The 19129-nt window shown below is 34.7% G+C and overlaps 1 protein-coding gene across 4 annotated transcripts in view; it reads left to right on the top strand.

Annotated features, from left to right (window-relative positions):
* Positions 1-19129, top strand: part of LOC120423486 (long-chain-fatty-acid--CoA ligase 6) — a 71838-nt gene that overhangs the window by 33938 nt on the left and 18771 nt on the right. The window contains exon 1 of one of the 4 annotated variants that reach the window (XM_039587323.2): positions 6749-7703. The exons of the other annotated variants lie outside the window; for them this stretch is intronic. Coding sequence (XP_039443257.1) covers positions 7632-7703 — 72 coding nt within the window. The 5' untranslated portion in view covers positions 6749-7631. Of the gene's footprint in view, positions 1-6748; positions 7704-19129 lie in introns of those variants that run through there. 4 annotated transcript variants of the gene reach the window in all.

The raw sequence follows: 19129 nt of genomic DNA, 5'->3' as shown, positions 1-19129 counted from the left end.
TGTCCACTTTGTCGATGAGTTAGCGCGCCACAGTGACGGTGGTGGATATTTTGGCAGTTTTATCCGATTGGAAATGGGACCGAGATGTTAGGTCACAACGAATTTTCATAAAATTTCGATTGACGTGCATTGATGTTTTGCTGCATTAAATTTATTTATTTATTTTGTGCAATTCTGTCGTGAAACTACATACTTACTTTTCCTGTAATTCTCAAACGACGAAAAAACCTACTTTTCTGTACCAAAACAAGGAGTATCGAATAGTACCACTTAGAAGTAAGAAGTATTATTTTTCAAAATAAATGTTTAAAAGCTTAACTTTTCAGCACTGAAAAAGGTTATTTATTTATTTTGAAAGGTAATACTTCTAACTTTTTTATTTATCTAAACGCATAATTGAAAAATACATGATTATTCGACTTAGGGGAAATTCTCGTATGTTTGGCAGGTTAAGCACTCGCTCCTAATTCCATCCAATTTGCTGATTTTCACTATTTAAACAACTAATTTTGCAAAACTTTTGATAGAAACTTGCTTGCTCACTTCTCTTTGAGCTATTTATCACTCGATTTCAGTTGAAAACGCTTTTAATTAGCTTTAATTGAATGTCATAGTTCTGACCTGCCAACATTAGAGGCACGCTGGAATTAGATGCCGTTCCCCTATTATTCCTATCAAAGGGTGTTTTTCGGAATTGCAGAAAATGTTGTATGGAACTCGCTACAAAACTATTTTTTTCTCAGAACTCATTGTATTTATCCAACTCGGTGATCTTCGTTGGATACGTACGGATCGAGCAGAAAAAATCTTTTTTTTTGCTACTTGTTGCATAAACTACTATTTTATAATAAACAAAATGCAAAGTCAAATTGAGGATATCGTTTTTGAATCATCTAAAACTTTATAAGAATTGTCTTAATATAAGAGGCTATTTTATCATCCACATCTATCAAAATCAAAAATCAAATTATTCGTTCTATAGCATTTGCCTTGCGAGATTTCTATTCGAAACTAGGTGTCCGAAGGCTTGATTGCAGACGTGCATTGGCACGCTCTGCACTGGCACTTCAAATTTAGCACTTACACCAAGTTCAAAGCATGCTACTCCAGCCCAGTGCTAGTGCTATTATTTAGCACTCTCATTTAGCACTCATTGATTTTTTTTCCTTTTTAGGGGCCTCAAGCAAATTTGATTAATGGCCAACGGGAATCTATTACAACTGCAACATACCTTATTCTAGATTCTTCCATAAAAAATAAATCTCAGGGTCCGCAAAATCTTCAGAATGTTTAAATTCAAATGTTGTACCCATTCAAATGCCAGCCTTGTCACGTCCATTCCATGAAGCTTATTTTTTTTAGGACAATAATCTGCATTGATTTAAAAAAAATGTTACGATTTTTGCCAAAGCAAAAAAAAAGTTCACCTTGAAGGGATCAGAACCATCGATCTTCTGCTTACATTCCTTGAACACTAGCACTGCACCAAATTCACAGATGAATGTGGTTGTAGTTAGTTTCATCATATTCTGGACAATAACAACAATAACAAGTTGATTGTTGAGGAAATTGCAAACCTCTGTTTCACCTTAGCTTCCATCCACCCCAGGATTCGAACTGATGACCAATGGATTGTGAGTCCAACTGCCTACCAGTGACTCCACCGAGACAGGACCCAGGGAGACGACTCCTACACCTGGATTGAGCTAACGACCTAACCATCTAGGTTAGACCGGGGCCAACATTTACTTCCCCATCCGACGGAAGGCGTGGTCATATAATTCTCGTCTCGGAAAATGCCACCGGGACCGTCTGGGATCGAACCCAAGCCGACTGGGTGAGAGGCAACCACGCTTCCCCTACACCACGGTCATGGCCAAATTCAAAATTTCCTATCAAATTGCATTGTGAAAAATAACCAATTAAAAAACATTTCCTGTTTTGTTTTGAAAGACAAACTACCATATGTTTTCCCGTAAAGTTTTGAGACCTGTTCATACAAAATCAGTGTGTAAATTATGAAAATATGTTTCATGAGAATAGATAAACACTTTTCAGATAAAATGATTCATGGAAACTTTTTAACGGTTTTGCCTTCCTCACTGAGGTAAGGCTATAATCCTGCTCTAAAAATGAACTTTGCATAAAAACGTCGTAGACCCACCTTCATGTATACATATCGACTCAGAATCAAAAACTGAACAAATGTGTGTGTGAATGTGTGTGTGTATGTGTGTGTGTATGTGTGTGTATGTGTGTGTGTATGTATGTATGTGACCAACAAACTAGCTCATGTTTCTCGGCACTGGCTGAACCGATTTGACCCGAACCTGTTGCATTCGACTTGGTTTAGGGTTCCATAGATCGAGTTTTATACAGATTGAAGTTTCGATAAGTAGCTCAAAAGTTATGTATAAAAATGTGTTTTCACATATATCCGGATCTCACTTAAATGTATGTAAACTATGTCCGGGTCCATCATCCGACCCATCGTTGGTTAGGTTATCAGAAGACCTTTCCAACGAGTCCAAAGCATTGAAGATCTGGCAACCCTGTCTCGAGATATCCCAACTTAAGTGATATTGATGTACTTTTTGGCAGCCGGATCTCACTTAAATGTATGTAAACTATGTCCGGATCCACCATTCAACCCATCGCTGGCTGGGTTATCAAAAGACCTTTCCAACGAGTCTAAAATATTAAAGATCTGGCAACCTTGTCTCGAGATATGGCCACTTAAGTGATATTTATGTACTTTATGGATGCCGGATCTCACTTAAATGTATGTAAACTATGTCCGAATCCACCATCCGACCCATCGTTGGTTAGGTTATCAGAAGATCTTTCCAAAGAGCCTAAAACATTGAAGATCTGGCAACCCTGTCTCGAGATATGCCCACTTAAGTGATATTGATGTACTTTTTGGATGCCGGATCTCACTTAAATGTATGTAAACTATGTTCGGATCCACCATCCAACCCATCGTTGGTTGGGTTATCAAAAGACCTTTCCAACGAGTCTAAAACATTAAAGATCTGGCAACCCTGTCTCGAGATATGGCCACTTAAGTGATATTTATGTACTTTTTATTCCGGATCTTAAAAATAGATGAAATTTTTGTACAATTCCATCATATCAGCCATTGTTGGTAATAAGTGAGGAAGGCTCCAACCACATAGGTGGATTAAGTTAGTTTTTCATTTCACTTTATATCACAAGTTAAATTTCCAAAATATTTTTTTTTTTATTTTCGGTTAACCTTCTCTTGCCTAATTTTTGTTTTAATATTTTCCTGTGTTCTGGTCGTAATTTTGAGCTACTACAAAAATAAACTTTACCATTCTTTTTTTATTTTCATTTACCTTGTTTAGTTTATGGCTGTGATAACAGTCACTTATACATTTTTTTTACAAGACTGACTCAGGTTCAATTAATTTAAGAAAAAAATGATTTCAAGTAAAAAACTAACTTAATCCACCTATGTGGTTGGTGCCTGCCTCAATCTTTACAAACAGTGGGTGATGGAACACACACATTTGAACACAAATTTCATCTATTCTTTCAGATGCGGAATAAAAAAGTACACAAATATCACTGAAGTGGTCATAACTTGAGACAAGGTTGCCAGATTAAGACCAATGTTTTGGACTCGTTGGACAGGTCTTTCGATTACCTAACCAACGATGGGTTGGATAATGGATCCGGGCATAGTTTATATACATTTAAGTGAGTATCCGGATCTCGTGAAAATACATTTTTTTAAATATAACATTTTAATATACATTTTATGGTGGAAAAATCTAGGCATTCGATCCCTATTTAAATCAAATTAATTCAAATTTTTAGTCGAGGTCGTTAAACAGGTTATAAACAGGTTATATTGGGATCGAAGCAAGCCGTGCGCGTGTCGTGACGTTTTCAATTTTTGCTCCGCGATTTTTTTCGTTTCTTGATTTGATTGTTATAGTTTTCTATGTGAATTTTAACTTTAATATTTTGATTGCCCGGGAGGTTCAGAGTCGGATTACGAATGCTGAGCGACGAATTTTCAAATTGGAGGTCAAAGAGAAATATGATTCGTAAACTGGAAATACGGTGGCAGTTTTGTTTGGCAAGCAAATCCGAAGACAGGGACCTTCAAGGGTGAGCTTGCCCTAGCTAGAAGCAGAACCTTTTGAACCTGCTGGTGGAAATTTCGGTGCTGTCGGGATCGATTCATGCTGAATGGTGATCGAGATGATCGAGTCAAAATCGTGTTGTCCCATCCCGGTGAGCTCTTTCCTTTTTGGATCTACGTTTAATTTTCATGTATTACATAACGGAAAAAAATATGGGAGTGCCGTGGCTGACTGGTAACGGTGTTCGCTTTGTAAGCGAATGGTCCTGGGTTCGATGCCCATCTCATCATCCAACGAGAAAGTTTAAGACTTATAATACTTGAAATATGTAATATGAACTAAAAATCAAAGTCGCTCGAGCCGGGGTTCGATCCCCCGTTCTATGGATTGGTAAGCAAAAATGCTAACCACTGTGCCATCACGGCTTAGTGAGCTTTGACTGGAATTAAGAATACTATTACTACCAACTAAATACGTGCTGGGTCTTTGTCCATTTGGCAAGGACCCGGAAGTTCTTAATAACGTTTGTATCCGATTGATACAAACGTTCTTTAGAGCGGGGCTTGTCGGTTCAAGCTGAGGTACCTCGCGTACGGCTAGCCTACGTAGAAATGGGTCACCGAAGCTCGGCAGAGCTAACACCCTCCAAATGCCTATGCGAGTTATTTGCATGTATAGAATGGAAATCTAAAACACATGGAAACAACTCAATTTGTAAGATGCGACCGCGTGGTCCCGTTTGGTTGGTTGCACACACACACACACAGGTCGTTAAACAGGTTATATTTGTTCTGCTTATCGATTTTTGATGATAATAACTTGTGAGGAATAGGTAGGGCGTCCAATTTTCTGGCGTTACAAATTTCCCGGGATACGGGAAGTTTTTAACCTTTTTTTAATTTATTGAAAGCTGTTCTGATCTTGGCTCAGCGACTTTAATAGTTATAATTACACACAAAAAAATATTTCCGAATGTTACATCATTTATGATGTAACACTTTTGCACGTCATTAAACATTTAAATTTAAATGCAATTTGATGTAAATTTGCGACAAATTATACGTAAAAACATGATTTTACGTATGATACAACCGTTTACGTCGAATCTCACGTTTACATCAACTGAGATTACATGCGATTCATTTTTTCCGTGTCGAGTAAATTCACATTTTTTTTTCTGTGTAGTGTGAAGATCAATTAATCGCTTGACTGCATGTAACAAATCATACAAGTTCAAGTAAATGTATATTTTTTTCTAAATTTATAAGATCAAATCGTACAATAAATCGAAATGATCGATAATGATCTATGGTATTTTTGGTTGAGAAGTGTTTTTTTCATCAAAGTGTTTGGATAGTGGGTAAATAAATCCATACTCCACAATCATACAATTTCTTTTAAACTTGGCTCTGTGACCAATTTGAGAGAGTGTGGTTTGACACATAAAGTTGAAATGAAAATAAAAAAAAAACATGCAAAACTCATGTTTTTCATGCCAAATAACTTTTCTAAAACAACTCATACTAGTTTCAGCTTTTGAATGATTTTCAATTTTTTTAATGGTTTTATTATGCCACATAGTTTTCAGGATTATAAATGACTTCGGTTGCACAGGTGTTTCATAATTCATTCACTACAATACCAATTCAATTTTCATTTCATTTGATCATGCTAAACGAAAACGTAAAAAATCTCGATTTTATTGTTTGTTTTCAAATTACATAATACCATTTATTTTTTCTAAAAGCTTACCTAAACTGTAATAGATTATTTTCATGAATCTAGATTTATTTACAGAAACATCAGAAATTAATATGTCAGAAATTAATCTTGATACAAAATTTTCTCACTTATTATATATTTTTTTTTGGGAAATCACGGTTGTTCTCGGGAAATTTTTCAACGAGGATAAAAAATGTCTCACTATTATGCGCTTCTTCTATACAAAGCTGCTACCAACATTCCAATCCAAAATAAGGCAACTGCAAATCTCGTGACAACGCAGTATAAAACCTGACCACTACACTAAATGCCCGCTCTCGCTCATGTCTGTCGCAAAACACAGCATCCAAATCCCTGCCAACTATTGACATTCTGGCATTATTCGCACATACGTGTACACTGGCATGAAGTTTCCCAAATTCACAATTCCACAGCTACATTCAAACACTTGTTGGGAACACGACAACGATGATGATCCTTCCCAATTCAGGCTGAAGAAATTTTCGCTGAATCGTTCGAGGTATTCGCAAATGAATGTTAGTAAGCGTAAAGAATGGTGGGGAACCTGCAAGAGGGAAGCGAATATCTTGACTAGGTATCGTCTGACAGTTTTATGTGAAAAAGAAGATTATGTTAGTTCTGAAAGCATTTCAGTAGAAAGAATATTAGTAGGGGATGTTAGTATTCACTTTCGTCAGCATTGAGACCACAAGAAAGTCTTGATTTCTTGCCACAGCTTGCACCTCTTCCATGCAGGATCTCTAGCTTGGCGTGGCGCGCAGGATCATCATCGTCATGATCGGCGGTCATGATCACCCCCCAGCAGAGACCAGAGAGGACTTGGCAGACAGATTTCCCAACCAGGGAGGATCAGTGAACTGAGCGGTGTCTTTCGGAGTGGACGCACGTCGTCGTCGCGGATGTTCCTTTTTTGATACAGAACAAGAAGAAGCGGGCAGCTTTTCCCCCCATTGAGTGTTGCAGACGTGTGTGCCACGATCGTCGTGAAAAATCCAAGTCACGGGATTGCGCATTCTCTCTCTCAAACAGCTGAAGGGGGGCCAATAGGTGGTTGTTTTCTCGGTCAGTCAGTCGGCGGTTGTTGTTCTCGAGAGGACTCTACGGGCGCGCTCGCACGTACGGATTGTGAATCGACGGCAGCAAGATGTGGGGGAATAAATAAAATAATAAATTTTCTAAAAAGCAGCCTATAATTAGAACGGGGCTTACTTTGCGAAAAACGAGTTAATTACCTCGCTTGTGTGAGAGAGGAGGGGAGCAGTCACCGTTGAAAACCCACTCGAGAAGGGTCCCGCCAAAGTGACGAATTTGTTGAAAATCGATTTTTTTCTGTGCTGCTAAGGAAAAAAGTTTTCGAAAGAAGAACATTCGCGAAAGATTTCAGAGAAAACAAAGTGTGTGAGTGTGTGTGTTTTGAAAAAGTAAAGTCCAAACGAACCGTCAAATCGGGCTGTCCTTGCGCGAAAAAAAATATACACTCTGAGAAAAAATAGAGTAAAGTCAGTCACGCCGAACCCAGAAGCGAGAAGAAGCCATAAATCATGTCCCCGCGCGACTCAACTGCGCTCAAAAGAAGAATAAATGTTGTACGAGATTAAGGATTGTCGTTTGGCGTGTCAGCCAATAGTACAATTGTGATTTTCATTATCTAGAATTGCAACACCCCACCCCAAGGGTGTGTGCGAGTGTGAGTGAAAAGTGCAGAATACTAAAATTTGAAAAAAATAAAATAAAAAGAAGTGATCCAAACAGTTCAAACTTGGCACCAAAATGTCTTGCTGCGGTTCGCAGGACCCGGTTCGGCCGCCCATAAATCCCAGCTTCCAGAGTGACGTGCTCAAGGTAATCGACATCGACATGAACCAGAACCGCCGCGTTGCGGTGACAGTTGGTCATGGTCAATTTGAGGAATAAACAGCTTTCTAAACGATGCGGCGTCAGATGAGTGCGATCGCGATATTGTTGAAAAATTGAAATTTGACTAGAGAGGGGGGAAGAGAAATGGCGACGGCGAGGGGCTAGAGAATGATGGTTCTTGACGGGGATGATGGTTCGATGATGAGTTACAAACACTTGAAATATTTTTGGCATTTTTTTTCAAACGCGCAGATGGCAGGGGTTCTCGGAACACACTCAAAGATAGAGGAGAGTAAAGATAAAGGTGAATCATCACGTGAATCGGTGCAGAAAGTCAAGTGCAAAATGTTATGATTTGTCTGCTTGATTGCCAATTTTGTACACGGCAAACATTTTCTGATTTAAATGCGAACATGCGTCCTCATTAAAATAATTGATACGTTTTATTTAGTGGAGACGCAAGGTTTCCTTATTGTTGTCGATATCCTTGGTTGAATTCTTGGTTCAACATAACTAAACAATATTAGATTGGTTAATGTATTAAACTTGTAGATTTTTAAAAATCAATAAATGTTTTTCAAAAATAAACTTAAAGAAATGAGTAATTCGTTTGGGTTGCAGAACAGAACTTTTAAAATTTTTTTTAGATGCATGCAAATGCTGCATATGAAACAAAAATTCAAATAGTTTTATAATGCGTAAAATCCTCAAAGAGTCCATTGTGATTAAAATTTTGAAATATGAACGTTATCAACATAGGATGATGAGCGAGAAATTCCGGGAAATTCAGCAGATTTATATGTATTCGAGAATTTCAAGATCAATACTGCCAAAATTCTATACCTTTACCAATAAATGTCCCAAATGCATTTTCACCACATTGAGTTATTGATACAGTTTTGTTCAAAATTATGTGCTTTTTCTAAAAAAAAAGAAAAAAAATATATATGCAGTCTTTGTTTTTTTAAATCTGGAGGAATTTCATTTTTTTTAAAACTAAACCTTGTCTTGTAACCCTTCGTGTGGGAGAAACTCGCCCCATGATTATTTTTTTGAGAAAATTTTATGCTCGTTATAGTGTTGAAGTCCACATGTAGAGGAAGATGGGGCAAGACGACCATATGGGGCAAGAGGAACAATCGCTCGTACGGCCGTAATTTTTACAATTTTGATTATTTCAGTATGAGGAATTGTTGCTAGCAATGCAATAAGCTGATTCTACTACCACATAACCGCCAAAACGACGTAAACGCCACGGGGCATAAGATTTAATGAAGTTTTTTCAAAACCTTTGTTTTCTTATAATATTTGGAAAGTACAAAATAAGGCTTAGGGTTCGTTTTAAGGCTCATTTTATCCAAATGCTATTTTTCCTAGATCAGTAGTGTCCCTACCAATGACATGCACGTATTACAAAGTATGATTTAATTTTTGGTTATTTTTGTTGAGAGCTTTTAAAAAATCTTGTTCAGGTGGGGAAAGTGTACCATATGGATTTTTAGTATGGAAAAAAATACGAATTGCTGCAACAACATATTTCATTGGGAAATAAATACATGAAAGTACTTAAAAACTGATAAACAATTGTTTAAAAAAAATGTCCATGCAAAATATAGTGATATTATGAAAATTTACTATCTATCATCTAAGTAATATTTTTTCGTAAAAAACGATAAAATTTTTAGTAAAATTTTATTATTTGATCTAAAAATGGAAGAAACCTTTCAAATACATTCTAATCTGATGTATCTAAGTGATAACAGTTCAATTGTTAGCAAATTAACATGTTTTTTTTATGCATTGCATTGTTGTTCCCCAACGGGTTGTTCGTCTTGCCCCACTAGCTGAGTAGAACGTACGAAAAATCAATTTTTTACATTAAAAAACTGGATTTTTCAAAAACTTGTTCAAACAAAGTCTTAATCAAGACGTAAAAAAATGATTATAATAAAATCCGACAGATTTGTTTAACTTTTTAATGGGTTATAACGAGCATTTTCTTAGCTTGTTACACTTGCCCCACTTTCTTCTACACAAAAAATGTAGAAAATGTTTGCTCCATGTTTTTGAGACATTTTTAGCTTTGATCAATGTTTGCAAAAAAACTGAAATTATAGCACCTGTCTAGTTGTTTTGCAATAATAATTTTCCAAAATTTCAAAGTATTTATGAAAATTTTATTTTTATTTTTGCGGTGCTGAACATTTAAATTTCATAAAAGTTCAAAATATTTTTAAACAAGCACAAACAAGCTAAATATTATTATCAATGCAGAAAAAGGCATTTTAGATTGTTTAGAGTTGATAAGACTTCTATTTCCATGGAAATTTTTCCAGTTTTATGCAAAAATATTTTCCCCCCTGATTTTTCAAACCAATTTTGAAGGGAGAAGGAGCGACATAAACTTTGAAAAATATTTGCTTATCATGAAATCTAAAAAGTTATTCTGGAAAAATATTTTATTTTTTTTCATATCCTCGCTTTATGTTTGCCTAAATTAGTTTAAATCATATTTTTTTCAAAAATGATAAAATTTCAATTTTAGTTTCTTTTATGCATAAATGCAACTAACATTTTATGTTTTCTATCAAATAATTAATTTAAAATAAAAATTAGGAGTACAAAAAAAATAAAAATATGTTTTCATGGAATTGAAATATCATTATACACAAGTTCCATATGAAAGTTCAACAAAATATAAAAATAAAGTGCTTCGATTTCGCTAAAAATCGGAGTAAAGGTTTTTTGACCCAAATAATTAGAAATGTATTTTTTTGTTTAGCCTTTCGGAGACCTTCGCTGTAATAGGGTGGTCCGCTAAATAATTATTTTTACAACAAAATAACACAATTTTCAAAAAATCATAATTTTGCGCCATTGAACAACCGATTTCAATACTCTAGGACGCAAAAAAAAGATAATTGGACTTTCAAGGAAAACTAGTACAGAGTTCGAAAAATCTCGTTGAACGACCTTGAGAGCCAATTCGACGTCGTCGTGCTATCTTGTCGTACCCGCCATTTTGACGTTCCGAGAAAAACGGGTTTTAATGTTTGACCTTGAATATACAAAAACGAGAGCACGCAATGTAAACAATAACAAACACGTTTTGTTTGGCTGACCATTCTGTGCATTGTCCCGAAGTTTGGTTGAAGTTGGTTGCTGGAGTCCCGAGTTATAATTAAAAATGTTTACGATAGTCTAGCTTGTACGTGCGACAAACGCATCCTGACTTTCCTGGCCTGAAATCCCTTTGGCCTTTTGTCGCACTTACATCAATTTTCATGGAGTGACAACATAGCACGACAAGATTGAAACTACTTTCATATGTAAAGTGACAAAAATGCATGGAGTTTTTTCGGTTTTTATTGAATATCTCAGGATTGAAATCGAATTTTGGGGATCTGTGAAGGTCAAAAGGTGAGGCATTGTGAGCTGCACAAAATGGCGTTCTTAACTCAATTTGGCCCAAAATGCACGTACGACAAGTTAGCACGATGGCGACGAATTATTGAATAATTTTAAAATCTATATTTTTTTAATTATCATTTTTGAATATATTCTAGATCAGCTGTGACACAAATAAGTTCAAATTTATTTTGCAATGCTGCCAATTCACCGCAAGAGAACATGATATTTCGAATATCTGTGGAAAAACTCGATTTTTAACCTTTATTATAAAATTTAAAATCAAATTTGCAATTGAATATTACTTTACAGTAATTGCAAAATACTGCACCTTTCAGCCACTAAGAATTATTTTTTATTGGTCAAATATTAGGTTGTTTTTATTTGTAGAAGGCATGAACAGTCTTTAAAAAAAAATCCAAAATCGAGAATATTCAAAAATGATTCTTTTGCGCAACTCAGTTTATGTGCGAAAAGATTAAAATTTTTTGGGAACTGAGATTGATTTGCTACAATACAAAAGAAAACCCGATTTAGTGATTTTTTTTTTGAACAATTTAACAAGAAACCTTCTCATAAAATAAAAATAAAACAACTATAAAGTTGTGAGCCCCAACCCCAAAAAGTCCTGCAGAGATTTTTTTTTCATAGTCGGAATACTTTTTATTAGTGGAAATGAAAATCTTAAAATTATTACCTAATTGAGTTGAAGGTTTAATATTACCTCTTTTATTATGTAATTTTACCTCAACTTAAATTGAAAAAATTTCATACACCAGAAAAGTGGTAAAATTATACATTTTTTCTGACATAAAATTTGTACCTTTTCCTAGATGTAATATTAATATGATTTTTGCCTCCCTCACCTAACTAAGGAAAGGCTATAAAATCACTTGAAAAAGGAACTTCTTAATTCGACCACGTATACTCACCTTCACGTATACCTACACGGAGAAAAAAGAGTTCCCAAAATCATGAACAAGCGTTCATGAAAATGAGAACCACGAACAAAGTGTTCAAATTTCATGGTACGTTTTTCAAAATCGTACCATAGGATTTGAACACTTTGTTCGAGGTTCTCATTTTCATGAACGCTTGTTCACGATTTTGGGAACTCTTTTTTCTCCGTGTATCGACTCAGAATCAAATTCTGAACAAATGTCTGTGCGTGTGTATGTCTGTAAGTCCGTGCACCGAAAAAAATGCACACGATTATCTCCGGACGGGCTGAACCGATTTGGACCGTGTTGGTCTCATTCGATCCGTCTTGGGGTCCCGTAAGACTCTAGTTAATATTATTAAGTTTTGTAAAGTATTTCAAAAGTTATGCTGAAAAGGGATTCTGACTAAAGTTCTAAAGGTTTTGTAAGAAAACATGTCATGTTATACATTTTTAGAAAGGTTTTCAAAAGAGCTTTCCAACGAGCCAAAACATTGAAAATCTGACAACCCTATCAAAAGTTATGAGCACTTAAGTGTTATTTGCACACTTTTTTGAGGCCGGATCTCAGATATTTTGTCAAAAACGTTGTCCGGATCTGTCATGTGACGTTAGGTAATTGAAAGATCTTTCAAACGAGCCGAAAACATCGAAGATCTGACTACTCTGTTAAAAGTTATAAGTATTTAAGTGTCATTTATACTTTTTTTGAGGCCAATTTTCAGATATTTTGATTAAAACGTGGTCCGATATCCGATATCTATGGTCATTGGATGCGTACCTAATGAGTACAAAAGATTGAAAATCTGGCAACCCTATCTATAGTATAATAATGTGAGGAAGGCACCAACCACCTTAAGGTGGATTAAGTAAGTTTTTTGCTGTGTTATTAATTAATTCAAATGAAAAAATATCCATTACATTCAAAATGTTTTCAATGTATAAAAAGTTTGTAGGAATATTAATATTCTTGGAACCGGGACTTCCCAAGAATTTGCTAAATAAAACTCTCGATTTTCGAGAAATAGGAATTTTGAAGGATGGAGATAACTCCTTTACTGCTTTACTGGATAAAATTGGTCATCTTTCAACAGATTTTGAACGCCAACCATACCGAATTAAATTTTGAACATGATTTATTTACTCACGCCACTACCGGGCCTGTACATTACTGTAAACATTTTCGCCGAGCATCATTGACTGTGTCATTTTAATAGTACACACTGCCAACTAAATCCCATCATCGGCTAGTGTGCATTCGTGGGGCTTACTTAATCAGGAAATGTCTGCACGAATCATTTGCGGGCGCATTCAGCGTAACAATTTGCGTGGTCGGCTGCCAGAAGCAATTTCGATGCGATCGTGATCTAAATTTTACAATTTTCCTGATGGGTTCTTTTCAGGGGTGGACAAATTTCGAGATTTATTCTAGTGCTAAATTTGAAATCAAATTATTTTTAAACGTTGCCACGAGACAATTGTTTCCCTTTTTATTTTGGTTACGATCAAAGGCGACAAAACGCTCGACATCTAATTATAAATCGCCAACTTCTACTTCTGTCAGTCCGTTGAAATTCTTTGTCGTAGTATTTTTCCACTGGGTAAAGAATTTCACTACTCGAACTACTAGCCAAAGCAAATACCTACAAGATGCACCCACATTATAAGTTTGTTTGACACAGCAAAAATAAAAATCATAAACACTTTCTATTTTCCTAAAAAAAATATTGGTAATTCAAACTTCATTTTATATAGTCAAAAAGTCAAAGTCGAAGTTTCGAATTATTTCTTTCCGTGCACCCAATTTTTGTTTACGAGCTAAAATTGTTAAGGTGATCCGACGAACAAGTTCAAGCTCCCCAGACTTGGACGCCGACGACCGCCAAGGTGTTATTTTTGTAAAAAGGGTGCGCTTAGTTCCCGATGACTGATGTCCGAGACGTAAGCTAATTTGAAAATTATTTTTTCCCCGACAGTTCAATGTCGTCGACAACAGACATTTCATCGACACTGGATGGTGCGGTGCGGGAAAAAATGCGGAAAATTCAAACGGCAAGCATAGTTTGGCGAGAGTGAGGAAATGTGCAATTTTTCATGGTGGTGTCAGAAGTGGAGGCCTAAGTTTAAGGGATTTGGACTATTTTCGTACGTGATGCGTATTTTTGAGCTGGATTCAAGTGTGAAGGTTTCGTGTAATTTTTTTTTCTTGTAAAAAGAGAATAACAAGAATACATTGTATGCCAAAAATTTATTTCAAGTTTGATGTAAATTAGAGTGACACTAATGGTTGTTGAAAGTGACCTCAGTGAAGCGCAAACAGTAATTTTTGCTGTCCAGCAAAGTATTAATTATCTGGAACGTCATGTTTTCTGCTCGGTAAAACGATCGTTTCGTGTTGCTTTGAACTTTGCCAGGTGGTTCACGAAAATAGATTCGCTTCAAAAAGTAATAAACTGGTCAAAATTGTATTTAAGATGATTTTTTAACGATTATTGCATCGGCAATATCAAATTTCATTGTAACTTTCAAAATAGAATATGTAAGTGGTTTCTATCTTGCAGATTTTATGGGAATCTTAACTGTAAGATAATTTAATTCATTTTTAGGGCAAGAAAATAAAATAAAAATCATGCTTTAAAATTGTTGCACAGTTTCTAATCAAAGATGTAAAAATTTTAGAAGTAATGAGTCTAGAATTTTCTGTATAGTAATAAAAACAAACGTAGCAAAATACACTTCTTAACAAAAAAATTGTTGCATAAGCGTTAGTTTCAATATTATTTAAATAACCAAATTATAAGTGTGCTAAAAATGTGGACAGAATTGTAAAAACAGAGCCCCCAATACTAATTTTAATGTGTTCGCATCCAACATTTGGAGGGACTTTTGGGGGAAATTAAAATATTTTCATGAATATATTAAACTTTATTTAATTTTGCTAGTGATGATTTTCGGAACGGAATTTATTAAGTTTAATTCATTCATAAAAATATTCGATCAATTAGTTTAATCACAACCGAAATAATCCTGATTCTATAAAACCAGCTGAAGTTATCTTGCAGAAAGTTAACTTGCAGATTCGATGATTTTAGAAAAAAAAAATCTGATAACTTCTAATTCGGTGATACTGAGCTGTAACTTTACAATAATTATGATATATTTGAACCTTTAAAAATGTTTTTCTATCGGTCTGAGTCAAAAATATTTGTAATTTTTTCATGCTTTTTGCAGGATAATTAAAAATTAAGGGTAAACAACATAAAATAAAAATAAAAGTATTTTTCAACACAGGCTTCAGAAAACAGATGAGCAATTCTCTACGAAATCGGTCTTTCTTTTACAATTTTGATTTTTACATTTTATAATCAGACTGAAACTTTTTTGGTGCCTTTAGTTTGTCATTAGTTTGTCCATATAATTTTCCATACAAATTTGGCAGCTGTCCATACATCGTTTTTGTATGAAAATTTAAAAATCTGTATTTTGTGAAGGAATTTTTTGGTCGATTTGGTGTCTTCGGCAAAGTTGTAGGCATGGATACGGACTACACTGAAAAAAAAAAAAGATAATTGGTAAAAAAATGTGATTTTTTATTTAACTTTTTGTCACTAAAACTTGATTTGCAAAAAAAAACACTATTTTTATTATTTTTTTATTGTTTGATATTTTTTAGAGGACATCAAATGCCAATTTTTCAGAAATTTCCAGGTTGTGCAAAAAATCGTTGACCGAATTATCAATACTGATTTTTTCAAAAAAAAATCGAAGTATTCGCAAAAAAAACATGGTTGAAAACATGAAAATTGATGTTTTCCAAGTCTCACCCAAACAACCCACCATTTTCTAACGTCGTTATCTCAGAAGCTAATGTTGAAACATGAATCATTCGTGAAATTTTCCGATCTCTTCAAAAACAATATTATCAAAAAAAATAAATCAAGACTAACATTTCAAAAGGGCCAAATATTCAATGTTACGCCCTTTTAGAATATTAGTCTTGGTTTAAAAATTTTGAAAATATTTTTTTCGAAAAGATTGGAAAATTTCACGAATGTTTTATATTTTAACATTGTAAATCGGACCATTAGTTGCTGAGATACAGTATGTAAAAAAAGTATTTACACCCCTTGGGCAATATGCACATCTTGTGATGAAACATCTAAACAATTTAATGTTGACAGAAACCTAGTACTACGTTTTGTTCAGAAACTCATGCCAGACATTTTGCTACAAAAAAACTCATGAAAAGATGATTTCTATAAAAAGTTATATAACAAATACTATTACGAAACTAAAAAGGTGCAAAAAAAGTTTGTACACCTTTCGAAAAATTAACATAAATAATGTTATTTGTTGACAAATCACCATAAATCCAGTCTCCCAACTTCAAATAGGCATCCTTGACTGATTAAAAAAATAATTTGGATTGAATATAAAGTTTACTAACTACTTAGTATAAAAGTTTATATAACTCTGGAAATTCTATATAAAACTTATCTAAACTTAATTTTGCAAACTTTTAATTCAACTAAATGTCAATATATTACCATAGAATTGCTAAATAAACATTCTGGAGTGGGTATAACACCGTTTTGGGGGTATTTGTATCGATAGAATAGATTTTTCGTTGGAATTTCGTACCAACCCGGAATTACGTCGTCGGAAAATCCGCCGGCATCCGAATCGGTCCACAATTCTTAAGTCAACCTATGTGGCATCGGAAAGGGCATAAAATTTCCGATCTTTTGATACCCATACATCTAGGTTTTCTATAAAACCCACGATTTTAAATACCTAGGTAAAAACATTGTTATGGTTTTGTTTGAGCAATCTGCCAAAAATGTATGGAATTTCGTAATTTTTGTTCTCGTGGATCAAACTTACTTTTTGCCCAGGTATTTAAAAACGTGGGTTTTATAGAAAACCTAGATGTATGGGTATCAAAAGATCGGAAATTTTATGCCCTTTCCGATGCCACATAGGTTGACTTAAGAATTGTGGACCGGTTCGGATGCCGGCGAATTTTCCGACGACGTAATTCCGGGTTGGTACGAAATTCCAACGAAAAATCTATTCTTTCGATACAAATACCCCCAAAACGGTGTTATACCCACTCCAAAATGTTTATTTAGCAATTCTATGGTAATATATTGACATATAGTTGAATTAAAAGTTTGCAAAATTAAGTTTAGATAAGTTTTATATAGAATTTCCAGAGTTATATAAACTTTTATACTAAGTAGTTAGTAAACTTTATATTCAATCCAAATTATTTTTTTAATCAGTCAAGGATGCCTATTTGGAGTTGAGAGACTGGATTTATGGTGATTTGTCAACAAATAACATTATTTATGTTAATTTTTCGAAAGGTGTACAAACTTTTTTTGCACCTTTTTTATTTTCGTAATAGTATTTGTTATATAACTTTTTATAGAAATCATCTTTTCATGAGCTGTTTGTAGCAAAATGTTTGGCATGAGTTTCTGAACAAAACGTAGTACTAGGTTTCTGTCAAACTTTAAATTTTTTACATGTTTCATCACAAAATGTGCATAGTGCCCAAGGGGTGTAAATACTTTTTTTACATACTGTATCGACATTAGAAAACGGTGGGTCGTTTGGGTGAAACTTAGAAAACTTCAATTTTCCTATCTTTAAACACTTGCATGAAAATATCTCAGCAACTAAGGGCCGTATCAACAAAGTTCAATAATGCAAAATATATAGAATTCGGTCAAAGCTTTTTTACACAACCTGGAAATTTCTGAAAAGTTGGCATTTGATGATGTCCTCTAAAACATATCAGAAAATGCAAATCAACAAAAGTGACAAAAAGTTAAATAAAAAATCACCAAACAATTTTTTACCGTGTATAATATTTTCCAGTGTAGTCCGTATCCATACCTACAACTTTGCCGAAGACACCAAATCGATCAATTAATTCCTTCAAAAGGCACAGATTTTGGAATTATCACATATCATTTTTGTATGGACAGCTGCCAAATTTGTATGGAAAATTATATGAACAAACTAATGGTGCAAAATGGCTTCTTTGGGCATACCGAAGGCACCAAAACAGTTTCAGTCGGATTGAAAAATACAAAAAAAAATCGAATAACCGAAATCTGAGAGAACTGCTCACATTCTTCAGCCAAAAATTCCCCCCTTGTTTTGTTTATGCAACTTTCCTGATCGCCAAAATAATCCAAACAAACAGTTTCTTTCCAAACAACAAAAACGCCCACTTTGCATCAAGAAGCAACAAACAGCTAGCAAAATTTTATAGGTAATCGCAAAAGCTTTTCCGAAACACACACATGGGATAGAAACAATATTTTCCTGTATCTCAAAATTACGACCGTAATTCGCTGGAGGACTACATTTCAAACTGAACGGTGAAAGTGCCGACCGAAACAACAAACAGATACCGCCGGTCAAATGGAACCAGATGTTCCAAAATTGCTTGGTGGGAAAAGAGAAAAATAATCCCACTTTTTCCTGCAAATCTTGAAGGATCACATCATCGCTATGATTAGTTTGAGATAAACTTGGCGCACGATTTTTTATTCGCAACTTCATAAAATCGTAAAATTTCAAGTGTTGCTTCCAAACTCACTAATTGCAAAAAAACAACAAATTTTTCATCAAATCTATAACTTTTTGGCTGCGAGAGAAAAAAAACTCCCTCCCGCCAGCTCGTAAATTGTGTCCAATTTGTTTTTCGAACCACAACCAATAAAAACAGCACTAAATTTCGCATCACGGCGGGAGTGGAAAAACATATAAACTAAAAAATAGCATCCCTCCTGAAAAAACGTCCCAGCGGAACACGCTCATTGATAAATCAAAACATTTAAGAGAAACCTGCGCAAAATTTTCGCACTTTTAGTCATCGTCACCTTCGAGGAGGGTTTTTTTTGCAAATCCATTCACTGATTTTCAAGCTGATTTTTACGCGCACTTTGTGTGTGGTGCTGCTTTTAACGAACGCTGTAAATCAGCGTTCTTGTGAAATGGGGGAAAATTTTCGCGAGATTTTAAGTACTCGTGAGTCAGAAAGAAT

The sequence above is a fragment of the Culex pipiens genome, chromosome 2, assembly GCF_016801865.2.
Source record: "Culex pipiens pallens isolate TS chromosome 2, TS_CPP_V2, whole genome shotgun sequence".
Taxonomy (NCBI): domain Eukaryota; kingdom Metazoa; phylum Arthropoda; class Insecta; order Diptera; family Culicidae; genus Culex; species Culex pipiens.
This window is presented reverse-complemented; position numbering and strand designations above follow the sequence as displayed.